The sequence below is a fragment of the Ischnura elegans genome (assembly GCF_921293095.1).
Source record: "Ischnura elegans chromosome 13 unlocalized genomic scaffold, ioIscEleg1.1 SUPER_13_unloc_1, whole genome shotgun sequence".
Taxonomy (NCBI): Eukaryota; Metazoa; Arthropoda; class Insecta; order Odonata; family Coenagrionidae; genus Ischnura; species Ischnura elegans.
In genome coordinates, this window is record NW_025791657.1 from 7,453,084 (window position 1) to 7,478,071 (window position 24,988).

General features: G+C 38.2%; 1 protein-coding gene and 1 long non-coding RNA gene across 2 annotated transcripts in view; one reads left to right on the forward strand and one right to left on the reverse strand.

The window, feature by feature from the left end:
• The window catches only part of LOC124172544, a 32,670-nt gene extending 27,773 nt beyond the window's left edge, over window positions 1-4,897 (forward strand). The window contains exons 4-6 of the mRNA XM_046551989.1: window positions 678-1,071; window positions 1,215-1,432; window positions 4,865-4,897. Coding sequence (XP_046407945.1) covers window positions 678-1,071; window positions 1,215-1,432; window positions 4,865-4,897 — 645 coding nt within the window. The remainder of the gene's footprint in view (window positions 1-677; window positions 1,072-1,214; window positions 1,433-4,864) is intronic.
• A 5,767-nt stretch (window positions 4,898-10,664) lies between these two features.
• On the reverse strand, window positions 10,665-20,783 carry LOC124172410. Its single transcript, XR_006868150.1, has 3 exons — window positions 20,523-20,783; window positions 20,058-20,158; window positions 10,665-11,271 (listed from the first exon to the last, which is right to left on the reverse strand). It is a non-coding gene; the product is annotated as an uncharacterized LOC124172410 (long non-coding RNA).
• Between the last annotated feature and the right edge of the window lie 4,205 nt (window positions 20,784-24,988).

The window sequence follows — 24,988 nt, forward strand, 5'->3', positions numbered from 1 at the left end:
ATCAATTTCAGATAGAGATAACTTCCATCTTGATTTATCGTCTTAAGTACTCTTTATCCTTTTATGCTTCTAGTTAGTTCAAATAATTTAATTTCATCTAATTCCATACATATGATAATGCTTCTAGTAATTCAGGGTGCTCCAAATTTCTTTCGCATAACTGAATTATTTTAATGATTGCATGTTGCTTTATAGTTTTTTTATTATTTCTACAAAAGCACCTAGGTTAATTCAATCCTAAGCTAATGGTGACTTATTTTCAGATGAATATGTCACATACAATAATAGATTTGGGGTATGTCACCTCGATACTGTTTCTAGTGCTGGGCCTGTTTTGCCTTCATGTCGAGTCTATGTCGGACTTAGGTTGATTTCATGTCGGGCAGCTTTAAGGTCCAATGTCAGGCTGACAGCGTTTTGATGTCGGACCGAAGTTGGTTTGGTGTCAGGCTGAAGTCTGTTTAATGTAGAGCCAATGTCAGTTTGATGTAGGGTCGACAACAGTTTAATGTCGGGGACAAAGTTGGTTTATTGTCGTGCTGAAGTCGGTTTGACGTCGAACCGAAGTCAGTTCGATCTAGGTCCGACGTCGCTTTGCGTGTCGGCTGTAGCCTGGCTAAACGTTATCATTTCGACGATGGACCGACTTCGGTTCCCGACGTCGGATCGACATGTAGACGACCTATGTCGCCGTCGTATCGACGTTGGACCGACATCAAAATGCTACCTGGGTACGTGCTCACTTAAGAAGGGCAGAGGATACCTCTGACCTTAACACCGAAAGTGAGGACATCGGAAGAGGAAAAAGGATAAAGAAAGCTCGACGTGTGTCGAGCAGTGAGGACTCATCGGAGGATGATCCTTTGCAAACTCAGATAAGTCGCAGGAGAATAGACAACTTCCCAAAACCTCCGTCCATTTCCTCTATTGATAGAGGACACAAGAATAGACCAACCAATCAGATGACATCTCTCTCTCCTGTCAAAATGTCACCTCACTCGGAGAGAGAGAGGGAATTGCTGCCTTGCTCACCTCCTAAGGGCCCTACAGCATCGGCAGCAAGTGAGATTGGTTAGTTGGGTATTACTTTTTTGAATGTTACTAGGTGCTTAGTTGTTGCTCGTTCGTAGGATTCTTCTAATGATTTAAGCCTACCTCATATTAATGCCTGAAATCGATTAATTTGTGAAATTTACAATTTCTTTCTTCCCTAGATTTCAGGAGACAGGTATTGCGGGAATTGGCTGTGCTGCGAGCCACTGCAAACAGAAACAGTGATGCTATTCAAGCGATCCTTGATGCTGTTTGCAGTACCCAATCAAGAAGTGTTGATATTAGTGCAGCCATGCCTGCAAATCTGCCACTGCAGTCTCTTGAACACCTGGAAAAATTGGAGGAAGATCTTGCTGATGAGACAGTGAAGAGTAATATGGTAAGCCTTCTTATAAATCCTAGTTTGTTTCATTTAATATTCATACTTGTGATTTGTTATTTTGACTTGATAGTTATGTATAAACTTCACATATACCATTTTATGGCATCAAATTTTGCCTTAACCTGGCCAAAAAGTTGTGAAATTTGTTTGTATGAGGCTGTAGGCTTGTTTGTATGAAAGTGTAGTTATGTCTAACTCATTTATGGATTACTCTTTATCATGATGTTCATTTATAGTAAGATTACAATATTGCCTATCTCTAATCATTCAAGGAACTCACCCGAATGAAATTTTGAGCATTTCGAGAATATCTTTGCAGCCCCTCGAAATAGTTATTAAATTTACAATTATTATGCCACCTCCCATTTTTAGCTCATTGGCAATCAATCTGCGTTTTGAAATGCTTTTTTGTCATTTTGTGTTATGTGGCGTTCTCTAGCGGGATATTAGAACACTTTAACGTCCAATATTGGTGTAAATATTGGTACGTGTCGTACGATGCGTAAAGCCCAATATTTTAACCAATATTGCGCGCAGATATATTGGCCAATAAATTGGGAAGTATAATACGGGCTTAAGGCCTTGGTCAAGAATTTTGCTTGTAAACGGTGTTCCTAATCTCAGTATTGTTACCATGGAGCCACCGATGCATAGCTATAGCAGAACCACAAGTGCTAAGTGTAAGATGCACACACAAAAATTAAGGGTGATTGCTAACAATAAAATACATTCATTGCCGGGGCTGTACAAAGGAACCCACTTTTCAAGAATGCCTCAGAAAAGGAAGTAGAGTTAGCCATAAAGAAGTGGCTAAGACATGCCCCAGAGAGATGTAATGGGAAGAAAAAAGGTAACTCTTTTTCTTAACCTACTAACTACCATATCTTTTCATATGAACTTTAGCTTTCTTAAATCATCAGCCAGCAATGTGGCTCATGATGTGTGCATGGTGTGATATCAGTTTAAGTTTCTCATTTTTTCAAATGATTCGAAATATTTTGAATACATTGTGCACATTATTTATTAAGATAAAAGATGCTTGACAATGTTACGTTGTAACAAAACAATGGTCGGTAATAATAACTTACCGTTTGGAAATAACAAATTTTTGCCAGAGCATGTATGAAGTATTATTCAAATATTATATGTTTAAATACTTGGGATAAAAGGTTACAAAAAAGAAATGATTAATTGCCTAAATTAATAATTAGACTGTGGAAAGCAGGAAGCTGAAACCTAGAAGGCCTTGTTTGTTCAACTTGTGGCCTGATGCCATTGAGGCGTGCTGATGACGTATTATAATTATGGTGGCACTAAGAGGGTTAAGCTGTTGCATTAACTTGTATCTATGAAATAAAGCATATCATATCTCAACTTCTCAATTAAGTATCATGGAACGGGAGTCTTCTGGCGTATTAATCCAAGGTATGGGACCAGTCGTTAAGAATAACTGTGTTCAATAATGCAATAAATTCAATATATGCTAAGTTCGTTTTATGAAGGAAAGAAAAAGTTTCTTGCAAATAATTATTATTATAAGACTGCTGACTTCATGTATGAAAAACTATTTCTCAAAGTTCTTGTATCTATTTTTTTGTTTTCTTTCATTTATATAATTTTTAACCTTTTCGCGCCGAGCTCCTTTACGGGAAGTTGCTTTTTACTATAGGAAAGGTTTCAGAATTTCTTTTTCGCCCCGTACGGAGTTTTTTCTCGGCTTGGGACTGTCCAGGTAGTCGCTTCCTCCCCTTAATGTCCTTTCCTAGCGGGGTGCCGGTCCCTTTCCTCGGCAACTGGGCAAATATAATCCTCGACCCTTTTCCCCGAAGGTAGCCCATCCCGGCGTACTTTTTCTGTCAGTTTATTGTTGCCAGTGCTATTTTAATTTTTTTAATTGTTACTGTTGCATTAAATGTCAGTTCATCCATGAATTCCTTTCATTTTGCAATGCCTGTAGAACTTTTAAACGAATTTCTACGGTTATTTTTAGGGTTTTCAGCAAAACAGTACTATATCGTAGCCAAATGAGCTTTTCCGAGAAGAGTGAGGTTATCATCTTCCACGTACATATTTCAGTAGGAGAATACTTACACCAATATACTCTTGGGTGTTTCAGATGGAGGATAATAAGTTTTTCCAAGTAAACATTAATGCTCTAATGTGTCCCGAAATAAGCCCGTGAGGGGCACAGGGAAGACCACCTGGATCCTGACCAGAGAACCAAGATATGGGAGTAATTATCTGGGTAGAGCAGTTCTTATTCTTGCAATGGTATGAAATGCTTCTCACAACATGTGTCTACGTAAAACATTCCCTATTGGTACATTAAATTTACGATTTTTTTGGATTTGCATTAATCAGTATTTATAGCGAAATTCGTTTATAATACCTTTGTATTCAAAGGTTGGTAGGATGTTATAAAAAGAAGCCGCTGTAATTTTGGCTCACGACAAAGAACTAAGAGAATCATATTTTATTACATTACGAGTGCTTTTTTTCATAGAAGTTAAATCGGATATTCTATCGAATATCACCGCAAATGTACACTTAGAATGTAGCTAACAGAGTAACGTATATTTTTAGATGTAAACCATTACAATATCGCTCCTATAAACTTGCTAGTAAGTTAAAAAATAATAATTAATCGATGAAAAATTGCCAATTTGATATTTTATGCATTCAAATTTATGTAGGATGCTTATCTATGTCTCATATCTCTGTAATTCGTCATTTTTTGTGACGATGGTTCATTGGCTGTAGGTGTTTAAGGTAACTTACGTATTTCACTTTTTTATGGACCCATCCGAATTTTTTAAGTAGCGTAGTCGGCCATCATCTGTTGATAACGCTCGCATCTGCGTGGAATCCAGCGCGTCATGTATAGATGACGCAACCGTATCATAGTCCAAGGTCCAATACTCCAAGATCAATATACCTGTTGAGTTATTAGTGTTTTATCAACAAAATATTGCATCAATTTTCAATAATTAACCCTTATTAAGGAATTGCGAACGTATTTCAATCGCCGTGGAATTTTTAAATTTATTTCTAGGGTTCATAACGGAAACTTAAGTGAGAATAAGATAATAAGACTAAAAATGTAGAAGTCTGCTATTTTTTATATTAAATTCTTGGTTAAAAATGCTTTTGCGTAGAAAAAAACCAAGAATCCATTTCCAAGTAAAAAAAATTGTAGCACGCAACAAAATATATAATTGAAAAAATATTGACAATATAACCACTTCTCAATTGATTTCTGCGGTGAGAATGGTCATCAATGGGTGAGAGGGTCGGGATAAATTGCTGATCAGACTGAAAAGAAAGGAAGAATCTACTTGGAGATATATGTATGCATCTCTTGTATTGCGCAGTGTCATGCGTGACAAAGGGTCTTGTTTTTTTTTTACCCGTGATCATCTTCCTTTTCAGATTCATTCCTTGTATCAACTGTATTGCCACTGAGTGAGGATATTCAACTATTAGTCCCCAAAAGGCAAACTTTGAGATTTGAGGTGGAATGGTGGCTCCGATAAGTTCACCACATGTTCCTTTGAGAGATGGGTGTGCCAAGTGGTGCGTGTCTGATGTGTCTGCGCTTCCTCTATGAATTCGATCGCGTTCCCGGTCCGTGAGTGGCCCTTCCATTGATTTGGGCGAAGCGGTGAAACAACCCAGACGGCACAGGAAGTTTTCATACCTGAATATGAGGGTGGACCATCAAGATACAAAAATCGCGCTTAGGAAGTTACTAAAAAGGTTTTGTTTCTTTATTTCCTTTAATGACGAAAAAAGATGCAAGAGGACTGGCAAATTCATATGCATCGATAAAATTGTATCTCATCGATAAAACTGTATTCGGTCTGGGACTATTTTCTTTCGCGGGTGGTGCCATCTGGTGCCATCGTGCCATATCCTCCTAGAAAGATCACATGCCTTCACAAGCCGTTGGAGATCGCATCGTGTACGTCAAGTCTCACCACATTTCAGGGATTTTTGTGGTTAAGTGTGTGAAAAATAGAGTGTCTGGTAATGGTGAAGTTTCCCTTATTCTTTAATTTCATTCACTGGGCTTCAGAAACGTGTTTGTGAGATATTTTTGTTAAAAATGCCTTTCGTGTGTGTACTGTCGGGATGTAATGGAAACTTCGGGACATGGTTCAAGTTTTTAGCTTTCCAAAAGATCCTGAGTTGAAGAAGAAGTGCATTTGGGTGATAAGAAGAAAACATTTCACCCCTACGAAAAACTGTGAGGTATGTACTCTTTCTCGCTGTAATTATTTGGATGTAATTTTAAGTTAGAAGTGGCTTCGGGATGTTGATGCATCAACATCCTGAACTATTCAGTACTGAAGTACTATAGTACTATTCAGTACTAAAAATGGTGATTCAAAATATTGTAGCAGCAATTCTTTTGAAAATTCTTGCATTTTAGTTATCTTTTTTGTATTAATTCATTCGGTAAACGTGTGGTTAAAGGAGAAACTAGGAATGAGCTGCCAAGTTTATAGGATCGAATATTGCTTCTTAGCTTGCCCTAGGGTGTATTACACGTCGGCTTTCATGATTTCAAATTATCTTATGCTATAGTTTAAAACAATAAAAATATCAGGCATACAAATATTTACGAGCCTAGTAATTTGATTTCTCATGCAGAAATACCAAAAATTGGAAATGATTTGACCTAATAAGTTACATGGTATTTTATTATTTATTAATTTTAGGTGTGTGAGCTTCACATCGCACCTTGTGATATCATAAAATAATCTGTGGCCTTGGACGAGAAGACGAGGAGAAAATTCTTGCTGAATTGAAGGTGCCCAGATTGGAGGAAGGTACCATTGCTTCACTGTTACCTGTCGCCAAGAAGACAGACATTGTGGCAGAAGTGAAATAGAATAAGAATTCTATTCGAAATAGAATAAGAGTAATTGTTTCGCTAAATTAGATGTGGGATAGAAGAGAAAATTGGAAATATTATTGTGGTTGACAATAGAAAATACATAATATATGTATTGTATTTCTGTGGGTTTTTTCTTTCCTGCCTCTTTAAAATTTCTTGTGGTGGTGACTTCATGCAAAGTAAGTATAAAATCGGAGGTGTGATCTAAGAGATACCATGTTTTATTTTACAAGTGTTTTTGCTGGTTATTTGGCAGGACTTTCATATTTTTAATAGGTTTATACATTTACTGCAGTGACCTAGAGACTTTAACTCATCCCAAATAATTTTTCAAATACTTTAGCGCCTGATATGGGTAAGTTTTAGTAGCTGAGACTGAACTATACGTTAATTTTTGCTTGCATTTTGATGAATTCGATCATACTAATAGCAGATGTGTCAGCAATCCTGTTTCATCGGCAATTTTTCTTTAAAAATTTTATTTCGTCAGGCTTTAGGGTAAGCTTTTTAATGCTCGTGGGCTATGTGATGTCTTATTTAGTGTCAAAATTAATAAGAATTTACTCTTATTAACATCTCAAGGTTTCCAAGTAGGTACGAGCCTTTTAAGAATGTTGGATGCTGGGGATGCGTGAATTAACCTTGAGAATCTCATTTTTCGCAATTATTTAAGTGAGCGAATAAGTTTTGTAAGTTCTCAATAGGTAAATAATACTGTATCATGAATTCTAAATACCATGATATAGTATTATTTACCTGTTTAGAACTTACAATTCATAATGATTCGTATTAAGGTTCTCGCTACGGTCGGTAGCTATCGATTGTGTTGCGTTCGATACATTTTTAGATCGTGCGAGTTACGATATATCTAATATTCGACCTAATCGATTGAGATTAGCCTGAGTGCTGTGTTCCTGCGCGCTTCGTATCCTATCGTACGTGCTTCGTAGCGGACATTCACATGCTGCGTACGCTCTTCGTCGACAGGCCGCGAATGGAAATTATCCATTGACGAAAAGCGACGGAGCGGCACAGTATCCCCGTAGTCAATGGGTACTATGTACATACGAATTAGATACGGAGGGTTCTGCGCCGTCTGGGAACTGACGCAGAGATTGCGGGGGGATTGGGTTGGTGTGGTGGCTAGAGTGTTGTCTTCCCGCCCAGCGGACTCTGTTCAAATCCCGGCGACGGGGGAGAATTTACATGGACTGCCCGATTCCCAGGAATAGCAAGGGAAACGAAAAGAAAATTCTTCGTTTCGACCAGGAGGGAAACGAAAATAGGAGGCCTAGGTTTCGTTTCGTTCCGGCACGAAATTCAAATCACAAAGGGGTTTAGTTTCAACCCGGGTCGAAACTTTACTCCCGGGGAAGAAACGAAATAAATCGAAGTCCGGCTGTTCATAGTTAAGTTTTGATCCTAAAACTTGAATGGAAGGGAATAAGAGGGAATAGTTTCGACCCATAACGTTTGACATACATGGAGCTTAAAAAACTGAATGGCCGGTTTTCGTTCACCAATCTCCTGTTAAAGGTCAAAATATGAGTGCCCCATGCATGTAATTGCGGTAGGCTGAACTTCTACTAAAGTCAACAACACTTCGTACTCGGTGGGTGGGTCGAAATTAAACCGTTCGAAGGTAAAGCACGTGGTCCCTCCGGTGCGAAACATTATCTGCGTTTCGTTTCGTCTAAAAGTTTTAGTTAGTTTCGACCCGAAGTACTTTTGACTTCAATTTCGTTTCCACCTTAAGTTAAGCTCCCCGGGTTTAAATCCGTTTCTACATTTCATTTATTTCAGTTTCCCTTACCATCCCTGCCGATCTCTGCGTGAATGTTGTGTTGATGTCATTTCGGTTGTATCAGCGATCCTCTTATCGATAGTTGACAGAACTGGTCGTGGGAATGCGTGTCCGTACAATAGTTCACGTAAGTTCGAACGTTGCCACATAACGATGGTTGGGCGCCACAAAACCGCGAGAAGAAGCGGCAGGAGAAGGACGAAAAGTTAAAGAAGATGCCATCCATCAAAAGATGGATTTGTCCAGGAAAGGAAGAATTTGGGCGGAAGAAAAACTATACGTTAAGTACACGTTGTATACAGTAATATTTTAACCCTACCTACCTCAACAGATATAATAACCGTAAATTTCTCGTTCACTTCAGATTTTAGCCCTGGAGGAGAGCGCAGGTTATAACTATCGTTGTGTGAATGCACGATAGTTCCGACGATCGCTGGAACAATGAATGTGTGAACGAGGAAAATGAAAGCCGTAGTCGAAGTGAGCGTCGGAGGTGTTCACAAAATCATGAAGGAACGACAGCACATGTGCAAAAGGTGAAGCCAAGTGGAGCCACACAGTCTTCCAAATTATCCGGAAGCATGTGTGATGCCACACGGCCTTGATCATCTGGAGCGCTCTTTTCGGGAAGGGAATGAGTTCCTGGCACGAGTGGTGGCTGCAGGTTAGTCGTGGTGTCATCACATCCAGTGATGACACCATGACTCATCTACAACTACCAATTGGTTTGCCCAACGGGGAACTTGCATTGGTCGTCGATTGCTCTAAAAACTATTTTTAATAAGTAAAATGGATACAATAGCTCGCAAAAATACCTCAAGTTTCTCAATTCATCATCAAAAGAAAAAAAGAATGACTTTCAAATGGAGAACAAATTCTCTGAGCCGACCACTGCGCGAAGAAACCCGAGCGTTGCCGAGGCCAGATGTGACGTCATAGGTGACTTAACAACCGTAGGGAGTTGGAAAGTACACTGAGAGCATTCTGTAAAATTTGTTTTGAGGGAGTATTTAGCCGCTCTTCGTCACTTTATTTTGTTTTGTTTTTCTTGGGCAAGTTTTCATATTGCTATTATGCATCGATTATCATTTGGGATATTAATAATGCGACATCGGGATGATGGACAAGCTTTTCACAACGTATCTTTTAGTTATCAGAAAAATGTATAACGTTGCCGCTCGCTCGAATAGTAAACCTGAAATTCATCTCCGTCTACATAATACCCCGCACGCCGATTATAAGGCGTGCGGCATGGGCTTTTAGGACACCAGCCTTTTTTTAGGATCTTGATTGCTTGATCGTGAAATGTCATAACTACGGTATACAACGGAGGTGAACACGCCCCTGACCATTTTTACATTACTCTTAGACATTTATCGATAGCGTAATAGGAGTTTTTACGATGGCACGATTGCACGATTTACAATTCATTCACGATGGAACACTAATAACTCTTGGAAGATATTATTTTACCTTGTGAAATTTTGTGCTTTACAACCACTGGCACAGTGATTATTAGCAGTAGCTTAACATCTACATCTGCATAATACCCTACGAGCCACCTCTAGGGTGTTTGGCAGGGGGTGATCAATCACCAGCATGCAGCATGCATTTGGACTCCCACATGCACACTCTTAACGGGAGATATCACGTTGAAAATAACCCATTTTGGCACAAAAAGTGTTCCTGAATGTCTCCAATCTGCGAACGAAAGTTGCATTGACTGGAATTCACCTCATAATACAAGCACAGGCAGTCCTAAACGACGAAGTGTCCGGTATCTACGAATAAATGGATGATGTTATTGTATAAAGAAGCATAATGGACGTTAGTAAACATCAAAATTTTTCTAGTTACACACTTAAATGAATGCTATGCCGTCGATAACATCAACTTACAACTAACGCATCCTTCTTCCAACGGCCGTGGCTCAGACTCCTATAACGATGATATTTAGCTATTATGAAATTTTTGGTTTAACTTCTCCAGTTTTATATTTTATGCCCTTACTCAGATATTAATATTTTTGAATAATACATATAATACATATATGAGGGCTTCCGATACTCTCTTTGCTTTAAATAGAAAACAATCAACACGTCTCACAAACGAAGCTCTCAAAACTGCTGGCAACTATTACAAACAATCGCAACAATTGCTTCGCGTAATGTTTCGTGGCCATATACGTCGTCGAGGCTTCGTCGGCAGTGGCTTGGGGAGTGAGGGAGATTTTGGCGCGCTTTAAAATTCGTTACATTTATCATTGAATATCTCGCAAAGGAAAACTTAGATTTACAAGCGGTTTTTTTGTTGAATTTATAAAATAATGTTCTGTCCTCCGGTGAAATAAAAAAAATTCATGCAAGTTCCCCATTGGTTCAAAGGCATACCCAGCGGGCAGGATGGGGCTGCTGCCCCCCTAGAAGCAAAATCAGAACAGGATGGAAACGAAAATTTTCGACAAATTTTCTTTTAGCCCACGAAAAGTGATATTAGCATAAAACAGGCAGCAAAAATAAAAATAGTTTTTTTTTAAGTCAAACATTTTAATAACTAATAAATAATTATCATAATTTTCTAGAAAGTTAGTTTTATTAATCTTTTCTGTGTTTAATTTTTAAAATTGATTTTTTACCAACTGATTTTAGGCGACGCTTCATCTCCTGCTCCCTCCTATGCACTAATGTCACCAATTTTAGAACTTGGGAGCGGTCCGAGTCTTCAGGAAACCGCCGAGCCATCTCCTTAGCTAACGACACTGCGTTAACTTCACTATAATCCATTAGGTTTGGGTCTGCCCATCTCGCCAGTAGCTCTTCCACCCAATCAGCCTTGCCAAGTCTCACTCCAACATGCAGGAGCGTTTTTTGCCGCATGCCCCGTTCATCCACATATTCCAGCCCGTCTAGTAGCTCTTTGTGCTCGACCAATGAGCCAGTAAGCAATCCATTTATCGGCCTTTCCTCGAGTAATTCATCGGCGTTGATGTCCGAAACGCTGCTTGCCATTGTTTCAAAGCAATGAAACAATTAATTAAGCAAATTGGGCGGTTTCAGTGAACAAGGAGTGGTTAGGATGGTAACCCAGGAGAAAAAAATATCCCGCCGTGTGCCGGAAAGGATAAAATGTTGGCTGCAATGAAAAAAAATCAAAATCAAACTGTTTCCTTGTAAGTAATCCATGGCAGTGCCAGTACAACAGAACCGGCACCCAACTTGAGAATCAAAAACCAATATATCGTTCACTGTGCAACGCAAAGTACAAAAGTTAACTGCCAAAGAAACTGCCGCCTGGAAGAGAGGGTTCAGCATCCTGGCCAATAGCACAGGCAGGAGCAAGGTTAGCCGGCCAAAAACACAGTGGTCGCGAGGAAGGAAAACTAAACATACGTAGCAAAAACACGAAAATCATCACTTAGACCTGAAGACGCCTGGTGGAATCCTGGCGAAACTGTCGTCAGCTCTGACAACAAAACGTGGGGAAAATCTGGGAAATGGAGAGATCCACGATATCTGAACGCCACGGAAGATGACGAGACAACACAGCGAGAGTGTTTTTTCATTCCTCTGCCACACTATGCGGCATTAGGGTGGTCCTTATTTTTCAAGTTTTCGAATTTATTTTGGGACGCCTCCAGTTTTGTTCCATTTGGCGAGAAAATAAATAATGAACATTATTTTTGCAATCGGATACCGGGAAATTGTGGCGCATCGCACTTAAAGTTATGAAATTTTGGTATTTTTGGGAGTTTTCCGGACATAAGGGAAGATGATGTTACTCTCGGATTATTCTATCCCTTTTCTTTCTTAAACAACGACTTGTTAGACATTTACTGAGCATCACCCCAAAATTTCTTTCATTTCTGCCCTTTGGTTCCCGAGATAACGCACCGAAAGTGAGCGCGCGCCACCCCAGTCAGACACTTTGGGTGTTACGCGGGTTGCATATGCTACATATTTCTATCGAAAGCCATATTATTCTTTAGATAAACTTTAAACTTCGTCATTATACCCTTGATTGTTATCTTTATCACTGTTAAGGACCAAAACGGGCTTAGTAGCAGTGGTTTATTCTCCACATCTAAAACTTATATCTAACTCTAAGTGGTTCTGTCAAAATTCAGAGTATCATTTCCGAGAGCTAACCCCTTAAATAGTATTTGAAAGTGAATCTCCTCGTACTGAATTGCAGCATAGACCCTTGATGCTCATAGTAGCTGTTTGTTTTGCCAGTATCCACGCGGGTCTTTGCTTTTCGCATTTATGCCGTCAGATCAGTGGCAGAATATCTACCATTGTTGAACCAAATAATGGCAAAATAAAGAAAAACACAAGCTGTTTTAGTTACATGAATTAGCTAAATAAAACACGCTTATCCTATGGAATTCATATGCTTAAATGCATTACGTATCAAAATGCTTATTTGCTTAAAAAGAACCTTGTTGAATCGGTCCGGGGCCATATTACGGTGTTTAGAGGGGTTTACAAATAGCAAATAAGACAAAATTTAAGTGTTCGTGTACAATAATAATAGTGATTTAAACTTAAAAGGTTTAGCCATGCTGAGAGTTAATAATGTTTTTTCACATCTGTGCTTTCTCCCTTATTCACGTACACAACCTAGAAGTATTCAGTTAGCGCCTTAAATAATATCCTTGATGTATATAGGACACAATTACACATTAGATTACACTTTTAAAGGCTTAAGCATAATCCCGTTGATGAAATTGGAATCATAAAAAGATGTCTGTTGAAGAATTAAAAACTAAATTGAATATTAAAAATTTCAATTTCTACCATTTGGAAGAACGTCTATCAAACTGCGCTCAAAGATTTGTATGTTTGTCTCTTTTGCCTCCTACAAAACCGAATTCAACCTTTTGCCTGCTTAAGACTAAAATATGCGTCTGGAAGTTTCATGACCCGGGAGACGAAAGCCGCAAATTTTCGTCAGAGATTTTATTACGCAGGTCAAGTTCAACAAGGTTTATTTCCGCGAGATAACAACATTACATAAAATATGAAATATATATTACAAGTAACATGATAACAAAATATAAATCTCGCGGAGCTGCTTAGGTTTACGCCTCTTCAGCACTACTGGGGTTGAACACTGGTACGGGAGTGGTATTGGCTTGGCATTTACCCTAAGCACGACGGGAAACCCGTAAAACCGCCGTCAGGCCCCACGGTACATAACGAATGCCGAATATATAAGTTTTTAGCTCTTCCCCGTTAATGATGGTCGCGGGTGAGCGATGACTTTGTTTCGGAACCAAACAAAGAGGGACTTTGAGGGGGTACCCTCAAAACTAGGGAGCAGGTACCCGCACCGATCGTCTTGTATTACTCCTCTTAGCGGTAAGGGACCGCGGTCATTCAATTGTTCAATCAGTCAACTTTCAAAATAAATATTTGCACCTTTCTCAAAAAATATCAACTTACAACTGAATTCTTTGTCTTTTGAGCAGCGTTTATATTTTAAACGATAATCTACGACAAATATTAACTTATACATTGATTTAGGTGAAAGCATCAACATGGAAATGAATGCTGCATTAAATGCGTTAAAGTTGACCTTAGAACTTCGTTTAAAATTTGAAAATGCTAAAAAATTAGGAATTCAATTCAAAGTCTGCAATTTACGTGCAGGCAACAATTATCCATATGCTATATATATATAAGCAATACATAAGTTGACCGCGAACCAATGCCGCAGGTATGGTAGTAAACCCGGAAAGGAGGGAGCACAACTACTCTCGGAGTCCAAGATAATGCGGAGTCCCAGCGGGGAGGGGTCGAAAAAGGTTCAGCGAGACCCTCCTTAACTTATGTTCTCCAAAAATGCTCCGTACCACGAGAAAGAAGAGTCTCTTGTGGCTCAGCACAGCAGTCATGCTATGACGAAAACTCCGCCGTCTCGAAAGGGTTAAGCAACAAATATCCATATGGCTAATTCATATGAACAAAGCATTATTTACCACGAATCAATGCAGCTGGTAGGATTATAAACTGCTAAAGGAGGGAGCTCAACTACCCTCAGAGCCCGAGGTAATGCGGAATCCCCGCTAGGAAGGGTTGAATAAGGTACTGAGAAAGGAAATTGTGCTGAGAGTGTGTGATCATCCGCGACACCCTTCTTAAAGAATGCCCTGCAAAAATGCCCCGCAAAGAGAGGAGGGAAGAATTTCTCGGGGCTCAGTTCAGTAGTCTTGCTGAGGCGAGAACTGCACCGTCTTGAAAGGGTTAATAATTAACTACATCAATGGGTGAATATATTCTATGCTTGAAATATATTTATTAATAATTTATTATCAATGCAGGTTATCAGACGCATAGTGACTTTCAAAAGTTTTAGGACAAAGTTTGTGGCGCTGTCTCTGCATCTTGAGGAATTTTAGTTTCCCTTACTCTTTTAAATTACCTTGGTCACTCACCGAAAATATTTCGTCTGCACAAGAGGATAAATTCTCTCAGAGGGAAACGTTACTTTCATATTGATCACAATGTTTCAATTTATGTCGGAATTTTTTATTATTTCGTGTTCATTTATTCTGTACTTAATACTGTTTTATTAATTGGTTTACGTTTTATAAAACTTTGACGGAAATCAGTTTTGGGTGCTCTAGTGGAGTGAGCGTTACGCTACGCTACGCTGAAATTTCACGGGTTTTATTGGGTCTCAAGTTCCCAGCTGTTTTGGCTGTCTATTTAGACTTTCTTCACTACTTGTAGTTTCAGGCGTTAAACATTCTCGGTGTGATCATGGCATTGATTCTACATCTACATCTCATCTACATAATACCCTGCAAGCCACCTCTAGGGTGTTTGGCAGGGGGTGATCAGACACCAACATGCATATTTGGACTCGCACATGCACACCACACCGTCCAAACAACGTCCCGTATAATAACAAACTATACTACTGTATGCTGTTAGAAATAGAATATAGAATAGAAATTCAGAAACATGCATTAAGTTTTACATAGGTTAGTAAGCTACACTACAAGTCATGCAATCTATTAACGAGTTTTATTGCTGCCGTTATAATATCTTATTGATCGTGGAAAAAATGACATTCGGAATCTGTCTGTTCTACAATCTATCTCTCTTATTTTATTTATATGATCTGATCTTCCGTAGTACGTTGGCGTCCGTAAGATATGGTTAACATCGTTAGAAAAGACACTGCTCTTGAATTTATCCAAAAGGTTTAGTCTATTTTTCAATCTACGGTCCGATAGAGATTCCCATCCGAGTTTATCTAAGAGGTCAGTTACACTAACAAGACTATCGTAACGACCTTTCACATACCTGGCAGCTCTTCTTTGCACGCGTTCTAACTCTGTTATTAAGCCTTTTTCATGAGGGTCCCAAACACTGGCAGCGTATTCCAAGTGTGGTCTACGGCTTGGTTAAGTGGAGGAGGGAATATGGGAACGGATAAGGGCAGTTTTGAGGATTTAGTGTTTAGCGTATGCTGAGGGGGTATAATCCCAAAGAGTTTTCAGTAGAAAAAATAGAAAAGAATAATAATAATATCAGGCCCAACTTTTGCACAGTGGTAAACCAAAGTAAATAATTATCAGTCATGAAATATGATTGTAAAATTTTCTTCATTTCGAGATAATCAACATAAAAAGTGTCTGTTGGGTCAAATTGACCCAGCCGGACATTCTAGTGTTAAAACTGTGACGAGCCATATGTAAGTTAATATTTGGGCAAGGGTTGCATTATCCTTTTTGCTGAATGGCTGCATTTAAAAGGCTAGGGATTCAGAAAAGGGGTTAGCCGGGGCTTGTAGGCGGATAATAACGCGGCGTTACCTTTATGTAACAGTTCAAAAAATGACGCAAGAGTATTACATTTCGTGTTCTTACTTCAAGAATGATGAGGATCAAATGGATCGACCGAGTAAGGAACGAAGAAGTCCCAAGAAGAGTTGGAGAGAAGAGAAGCCTAATAAAAATTTTATAATAAGAAGACGGAACAACCTTATGAGCCACATTAATTAAGCTAATATAAAACGACAATTTCACTCACTGACTGACTCATTGATACAACTTCGCAGCCCAAACTGTGATAGGCATGGGTATTTGGCTTATTGGACGTAAAAGTAAAAAAAAATTCATCGGGAGGAAATATCTGAAGAGTTGAAAAAGTCGATTGGTTTTCGAGATATATCGACTTGAATTAAGATGGAACTTAAGATGGATGAAAATTAAGATAGCCTTATGGAACTTAAACTTTTTCGCTTTAATTTTGTACTTTAAACGTCCAAGGAACATGATATTCAATGGACGTAGACTAAATTTTTTGGTCGATTTTTTGGTATGGTTGCCATTACGACGAATTGATATTAAGTATTTTTTATTATAGTTTGAACGCTTTCAATGCTTTTCTTATGGGAAAATTTTAGGAATTTTTTTTAATAACTTGCAATAATTGTACGACAATTTCCTTGACTTATAAGGTGGAAGATTTTTTGGTTGATTTTTTCGCTATCTTGGAATTTTCATATGTCGAAACAATTCCGAGGAATAAACGATTTCGATTTTACATTGTCGTGATGGGCGAATTTTCAAACTCGGATTTCGGCCTTGAGACATGTGCCATATGAAAATTTGGAATCTCCTAGAAATACCAATTAGGGTGCTTCGCACCCTAACGTTTCAGCTTACCTTCCCCGTAACCCTCTTGGTTAATTCATAATAAAATTCCGAAAAATATCCTGCACGCGAAAAATCATTGTCGCCATTTTTTTGTGGAGCATACAATCTTGAATATCTTAGCAACCATTCAAGCTAGATGAATGAAATTTTCAGGGTAATAATATTAAAATAGTCAAATTTTGCTATGATGACCTTTCCGCTCGACCGATTCATGCACGAATTATATCGATACCAATCTCCTTAGTTACGCTTTAATCGCTAATAACTTTGGTATTAACCAAGTTTTGAATATGAAAATCATACACAATACAACTGCTAATGTGTTTAATCCGACAAAAGTTAAATCAAGCGGATCGATTGATTAGAGTTCACGTTATAAATTGATATAAGGTTACATTCGATGGAGCCATTTTTCATTCCTATTTACATAGTTACGGGGATTAAAATTTTAACAATATGTAAGGAATGAATTATGCGTACATATAAATTATTTAAATGAGTAATGTTTCCTAATGAAGATATATCAATATGCATTTATATCTTTTTGTAATAGGTCCCCGTAAGAAATACACGCATCGCCCTATCTACGTCACCAATATAGGTACATAGGTGAAATTTAGAAAGCGGGGATAGTCGAGAAGGCAGGAATAAGGGAATGACCACAGAATGGAAAGGATATCAATAGTATTGCGAATTTTTCAATACAGGTGTCAGTAGAGTCGATTGTTCGATTCGATTTTTATAGCAAATACGCAAATTGGCATTACTTGATTAGTGTTTACGTTGGACCAATGAAATTCGGTGAATGGGTACATAATGGTATTCCTCACAATGCGCAATGGAAGTATGTTTTGTATACAGTCTCACGTTCGATATATATCGAATCTACTTTTTCTTAAAATATATCGAATTGCTATAACATATAGGATTTTACACCCAAAGACATAGTTGACCAGGAATTTTAAAGTAGATGACCATAGACTGGAAAAAATATCTATAGCAAATGCGGATTCTACAGTACAGATGGCAGTATTATCGGAAGATCGATTCGATTATTGTAGCAAATACCCAAATAAGCATAACTTGATTACTATATAGGTTGGACCAATGAAATTTTGTGAGTGGGTACATCTTGGTATTCCTCAGAATGCCCAATGGAAATAAGTTTTGTATATAGTCTCACGTTCGAAATATATCGAATCTGCTTTTTCTTAAAATTTATCAAATTGCTATAGCACATAGGATTTTTCATCCAAGGACATAATTGACCAGGAATTAATGTAGTAGATACCCATAGACTGGAAGTTAAACCAATAGCATTGCGTATTTTACAGCACAGATGTCAGTATAATCAAAAGATCGATTCGATTATAATAGAAAATACATAAAATTGGCATAACTTGAATAGTAAATCCGTTGGACCAATGAAATTTGGCGAATGTGTACATCTTGGTATTCCTCACAGTGCTCAATGGAAATATGTTTTTTATGTAGTCCTGAATTGCTTTAACATATAGGATTTTATGTCCAAGGGCATAGTTGACCAGGAATTTTAGGGTTGATGATCAAAGACTGGAAGTTAAAGCTATAGGATTGCGAATTTTCAATACACGTGTCAGTATACTTGATAATTTGATACGATTATGGTAGCAACTATGCAAATAATGAATGGCCAGCTTCAAGGTGACCCTCCATTAGATTATTCACAACAGTGTCAACAGTGTCAGCAGCCTCCGGAGTTCCTCCGTGGAGGTTATTACTCCCGAAGCTGCCATTCTCCTCGACTTCGGTGGAGGAATGTCCTCCGTAATATCCTGAGGATCAGGAGTACGCGGGGGACTGACTTGAGAAGTCGAGGGTTGAGGATTCTCCCTAAGGAAGGATTGCTCCACACCTCTTTTTTTTCCTCCCCGAGTTTTAACCATTCTGAAACATGATAAATGAAAGCATAGTATGATGGCATACTTTTATGGACTAAAAAAACATTTTGGATAATAATATAATTTTCCACTATTTATAAGATCTCGATTAAAAAAGGAAGACCTGATTTTAGTAACATATTGGTTCAATGATGAATGAATAAATTAGCGAAAATAGCAAAATGATGTTTGTTTATTTATAAAAAAAAGTATGGCGAGTTTGGTGTCGTTTCCCATAATTTTAAAAACACTTTTTAAATATGGTATGTATAGCATTTATCAGAAAACATTTAGCTTGTATCGCTATGCTATTAAATGCCGAAGAATAACTCAAATCTACTCCACTCCCATTGTCATAGGCCGGGGTAGGGTGTTTGCCTGCGGAGGATTATAAGGGTCGGACGTGCAGGTACCCGGAGACCAGCGGCCGTCCCGTTTTACACAGAGCATGGGCAGAGCTATTTACCGCCGGGAGATGAAATGCATTCCGAAATATTATCAGAGGGAATCCCCGAGCCAGTCGGTAGACCATTGAACTCTGCTTCATAATAAGAAAATATCCTCTGACGCCATCCTGCTTGAGGGTTCTTCCGCCCCAACACCCTCATCCCTAATGCTTTTCACGTGACAATAAACCCTCTTTGTGTCTACGAAACTTCCCAAAGCAGGGCCAAGAAGGTCGCGCGGCACCCCGGCAATTGATCAAACAAAAGAATATGCGGAGAGAGTGAAAGGTATCTGAAAAGAGTGAAATGTCGAGGACTACTAAAGATATTGCTAGCGATCACTTCAACTCCAACTTTCAAAACATCCTTTCCTGAACAGCCAAATCTCTAACTGGAATGACAACACTTCCACGGATAATTATTTTTCTTGATTTCCTGATTATGCAGATACCAAGAACACAAAGTTATTGTCATTCACAATGAAAAAAGATATTTTGTTACGCAGCAAGCGAGGACCGCAAAATTTTAACAAGAATACAAAATGTTCTTTGATATCGTGTCTTTTATTTGTTTCCAACATTATGATCGTGGTAATTAATCACAAATAACAGCAACAGCACTTTCATCCTTCAGTAATGAAGGCATTATATGCTTATACTTACTAGTAATAGGAACGAGTTTACGAAGAAAAATTAACAATTTATGCATGAATTTGTAATGCACTGGTCCGAGGATTAAATATAAAAATTTAGGAGCGCATAAGTGTCATTTGAAAAATAAACTAAATGAAAATGTTTCTTGAGCAAAAATTGAAAATAGCTACGTTTCGCAAAAAAATATTTCGAAGCAAGAAAAGTATAACATAATTACTCATTGACTCACCCAAATTGAAGGGAGACGAAGGAAACAAAGAAGATCAAAACACAGTATCGGGATATTTACAGCTTCTGAATTCTGCAATCGATTATTTGCTGCTGCAGTATCTTGTGCAGGGAGTAATAAGAAGAAATAATGATTACACGGTACATGGGTGTTTAAAATAAAAATAGGATCTATGCACAATAAATGATTTAAAAATGCATTCAATGCTTCATCGCCATATTTCATCGCTAGTTAGTGAGGAATATTCGAAGAATATTTTGGATAACGACAATTTATCTCCGTAAAAGTTAAAAAAAAAATTAACTGAAAAGTTTCATTTTCTTTTAACTTGAAAAACATAAACTTAGTTATCAAAATACATATCTATAACACATATATCAACACACAATTAGGTAAATAAAAGGCAAATCACGCATATTTACAACAGAAAATGAAATAGAAAAAGGAAAAAAAATGTTTACGTACCTCCAAGTGAAAGCGTCTTCGACCGTAATATTCACCCCAGCAAGAAGAACTGACCTTCCCCAAGCGATGATTTATATATGATGATGATGATACATGATTTCATTCTATTCTATTGTAGCATGGTATCAAGGGATATCATTTTCCTTAATTTCCCCATTCAACTTACAGCAATCCCAGTGCAAGTTGATGGAATGACACTTCTCAGCTACACGTGAATTACACGTGAAGAACTAAATTGGAGATCAATTCCTTGGTTGCCACTCGAACGAGTTATTTCCCTCCTGTGACTTACGGAGGGGTTTTTATATCCACAGAGAGCGGGCTTATCTTATCTTGTGCGCAGTATAATTAAGGGAAGTTCAGATTTGCGTGGGATTGACAATCATGAATAGTGTCCTTCACTACTTGCTCGAAAACATGGCGATATTCACAACTGAACGAATTTGATAAAAATGATGGTCTTCTTTTTAACTTTTTTTGCTATCATGAATGGGTTAGTGCGGTGTGGGATCAGAATAAGAAGATAAAGGATACAGATATGGAGTTGACCACACACTGGAGTTACGAATGTGCCGAATACCCGCACGGGAGGCGCGACGGGGCATATATAATGATAGGAAATGGGAGTGCCTACACTGGAGGTGATTAAGTCGCGCATGGGATCAGCGTTTGCAGCGTCAATCTCTGGACTAAAATCCGAGTCGTACGAAGAGCAACTTTTCCTCTTATTTATGAGCATAGAAGTGACCTCTTATGTTGAACTTAGGTTCCATTGGCTAAATAAAGTTCGTTTGCTTATCCGTTGTGGTGTTAAAAATTCATGAGATGAAGACAAGAATTAAAATTTAATACTGAATTTAGAAAATACTGCAAGGTATCGAACAAAAACTAAAATCAAAGAAGCATTAACACATATTTACCGTAATCGATATTTCAAGTCAGAGGCGCAGCAAGAGGAGGATTTTGGGAGTTAAACCTCCCCAAAGCGGAGCAGGAAAACAGGACAACAACACGCGGTGAGAGAAGAAATTAAGAGAGTGCTAAGGACACCTAAATACTACCTTGCATATATACATATCTACTTTGAAACGTAGGCTATCGGTGCGAGATTTATCGGTATCAAAAGCTTTTGGGAGCAGCTGTCTATTCTGCTTTGTCACGCGATCCTTCGCGGCCATTGCAGCTCGCATCATTAGGCGATGAAGTATTTCATCGTAATACGTAGCTGCGCTCGAAAGCCTTTGATTCCAAATATCTACTTAGTATTATTATTATTATTTTTAGAGTATTCTACCGATTAAGGTAGGTTTGCATGGAGTACTTAAGAAGTGATCTGGGAGCCTTCCTTTCCTTCCATTACCGCCTTCTTCAATAGCGAGGTCGGCAAGGTCCTCGGGGTCGCAAACATGCGAAATCCTTGCAGAGACTTATCATCATCACCATCAGCGGCAACAGAAACGAAGAAAGAAGAAAGGAAGACCAAGAAGATGGAGAAGAAGAAGTCGGCCATAAATGTGGGGACGTGGAATGTGAGGACTATGATGAGGGCGGGAAAGTTAGAAAATATCAAAAGGGAAATGGATAAAGGGAGGATAGATATCTTATGATTGGAGTGATGGGTATTGGGTTATATATAGTGGAGGGGAAGATAGCCAGCGAGGGGTAGCATTAATATTAAACAGGAAGATGAGTAAGCGTGTGGTAGGTATAGACGAGGTAAACGATAGGATTCTGGTGGTAGAAATTGAGGCGCGGCCCGCCAACCTTGACTTAGTAATAGATAAACGAAAATTTAGCGTGGTAAATAATTAATTAATGAGATTTTATATGCCAAAACGTTCAAGCCGGTAATAAACGTTTAACAATAAGTCATTAAAGAAACACGCAGAGTTTTTCAAATCTGATTTGACCTCTGCTAGAGCTGAACTATCAAATTTATTATGGTCATTATTGTCGGTGGAAAAAATGATATCTTAAATCTATTGTTTCTTCGGTATATTCCCATAATCATATCCAAGTGGTCGTTTCTACCATCACAATTAGGCTCTTTTAAATACCTTAAAAGAATCCCATACTTTCTCCCATGCAATAACTGGGGTAAAGCAATTAATCAGAGATGAAGAAATGTCATTCAATGACGCCTATTCCGCGCATTGAATTTGGCTACTGAAAATACACTAGTATAGAGGCACCGGTGTTACCTTTCCAGTACAAGCAAAAGAGAAGTTACAAGACAGACTACCTTTGAATGGTAGAGATACTCAATAAATCTAAGATGACAACATGCACTAACCAAAACGTCCGGAGGAACGTAAAACAGTGATTTCACAGGATTCATTTTTTTATTGAAAATTTTTTTTCTTGGCGTTCTTAATTTTTTGTTTGAAATTATTTTTAATTTGTTTTCATAAGGTTGTGCATCATTTTTACCATGTAATTTTTAAAATTTCTTTTTTATATGCGTTGTTCTCTTATCTTATTAACATTTATCCCTTCGAATTGATTGCTAGCATTGGTTGGATTTACGACAGGCTATAAAACATAATATTGATATTGTAACTGAATAGCCGGATATAATTATGTTATACTAAGACAAAGTAGCAGGTTAGCATATTCCGCATTCTATGCAGCAAAAATCTACTTTTTAAACGCAGGAACTGCGTATCCGATGAATTCGTACGTGACCAAAGACACTATAGTCCAGAATTAAAATCACGATGTATGCCGTTATCACGAATTACTCAAAGTTCCAAGGATGTTATCCGTTTGATCGATTTCGGTATCATAGCATCTACAGTGGGGCACTTGTATAGGTGGTCACCTACTCAGAATTCCATCAAGAGAGGGCGATTATGATGTTCCGGGAAAGATGAAACGGGATATAAGAAGGAGATAAGGGGAGAATAGATAAAGGAGAAAGATAAACCCGAGGGAGATAATTACAGCGGTTGTACATCTATGAAAAATGGATTCTTCAAAAAGCGGGTATTCACATTTCTCAACATATTCAAAGATAAATTTTTAGAGTTGATAATCCGGTGGTACAAGGGCTTATCCAAAATAAAAACTAGATAGAGATAGACGCGGTTGTTCAAGTCATAACACAGAAAAATTTACGAAACCAAAACTTACAGAAAATTATGACAGTGCTTTTTTGTTAAATGAATTTAAGTATACATAAATTAGTAGGCTACACTGCAAAGTCACCTAATCTATTTGTGAGTTATAATGTTGCCGTTACAATCTCTTCTTGATCGTGGAAAAAAAGACATTCGCAATCTTTCTGTTCTACAGTCTATCTCTCTATATTTTGTTTCAATGATCTGATCTACCGTAGTGAGTTGGCGTTCGTAAGATGTGGTGAACTTCGTCAATAAAGACACTTGAATTTATCTAAAAGGTTTTGTTTACTTTTCAATCTACGATCTGACAGAGATTCCCATCCTAGTTTATCTGAGAGGTCACTTACACTAGCAAATGCTACCATGACGATGTATACACAAGTCATGCTCTTCACTTAAAAAATACTTCTATACTTTATTTCCATAACAAAAGCTATGAAATTAGTCACAGATACGAAATATAATTTTCCTGAATTTTTATTAATCTGATCCCAAATGGGAACATTGGACAGTTAACGTTTGAAGATTAACGCTTATCCCCTGCAGAACTTTCTCAAGTATGAGTTCTTTCATCTGCGAACGTTGTGCATGCATGCCTGCTTTTTCTGTGCGGGCAATAGGGTAGTTTCCTTCATCAAAGAAAACGAAAGGCATCGATTGCTATTCGTTTCCCACCATTAGTGTATTCATATTATACAAATTATTTGGTGTAAGCTATCCCAGGTTAGAAGAATGTAAATGGTCAATTTTATTCTCATTTTAAAAAGGCCAGACTGGCGGCCATGCGATTCCACTCCACGTGACGTCACAGGGACCCAGATGCTATACGAGTCGTCAGGAGCTTTACATCGTCTGAGATTCCCAATGCATGCATGAGGCATAGAGATCAGGGAAAAATCTCTTGGTAATGATTATGAAAATTGCCTTGGGTCGTAGAGTTTCCTTTGCAGGATATGGCATTAATAATCCTTAATAAGCCAAGCGCTACCTGCTAGCAGGGTATTCTGTGCTACCGTCATGCTCGGCTTTGCATCGTAGTGGTGCTCATAGCTTCGCATCAAGGTGACATCACACAGCGGCAGCTGGAACCAGAAAGGCGTCACACGGAAACAACACGAGCATGCATGCTGTTTCCGTGTTACTCTAAGCATGGATCAGCGGTACACCTTAAAAGTTTAAATCACCATTATTAGCATAGAGGAACACTTATATTATGTATTATTTGCTTTGTGTATACCCATTTAGATGCCGTCTTAAGGCCCCATACGGATCCAGCAAGGTGTGATTTAATGTGCTCTTTAGGATGTTAAGTATTATTATATGCAATGTATTTCTGCATTGGAA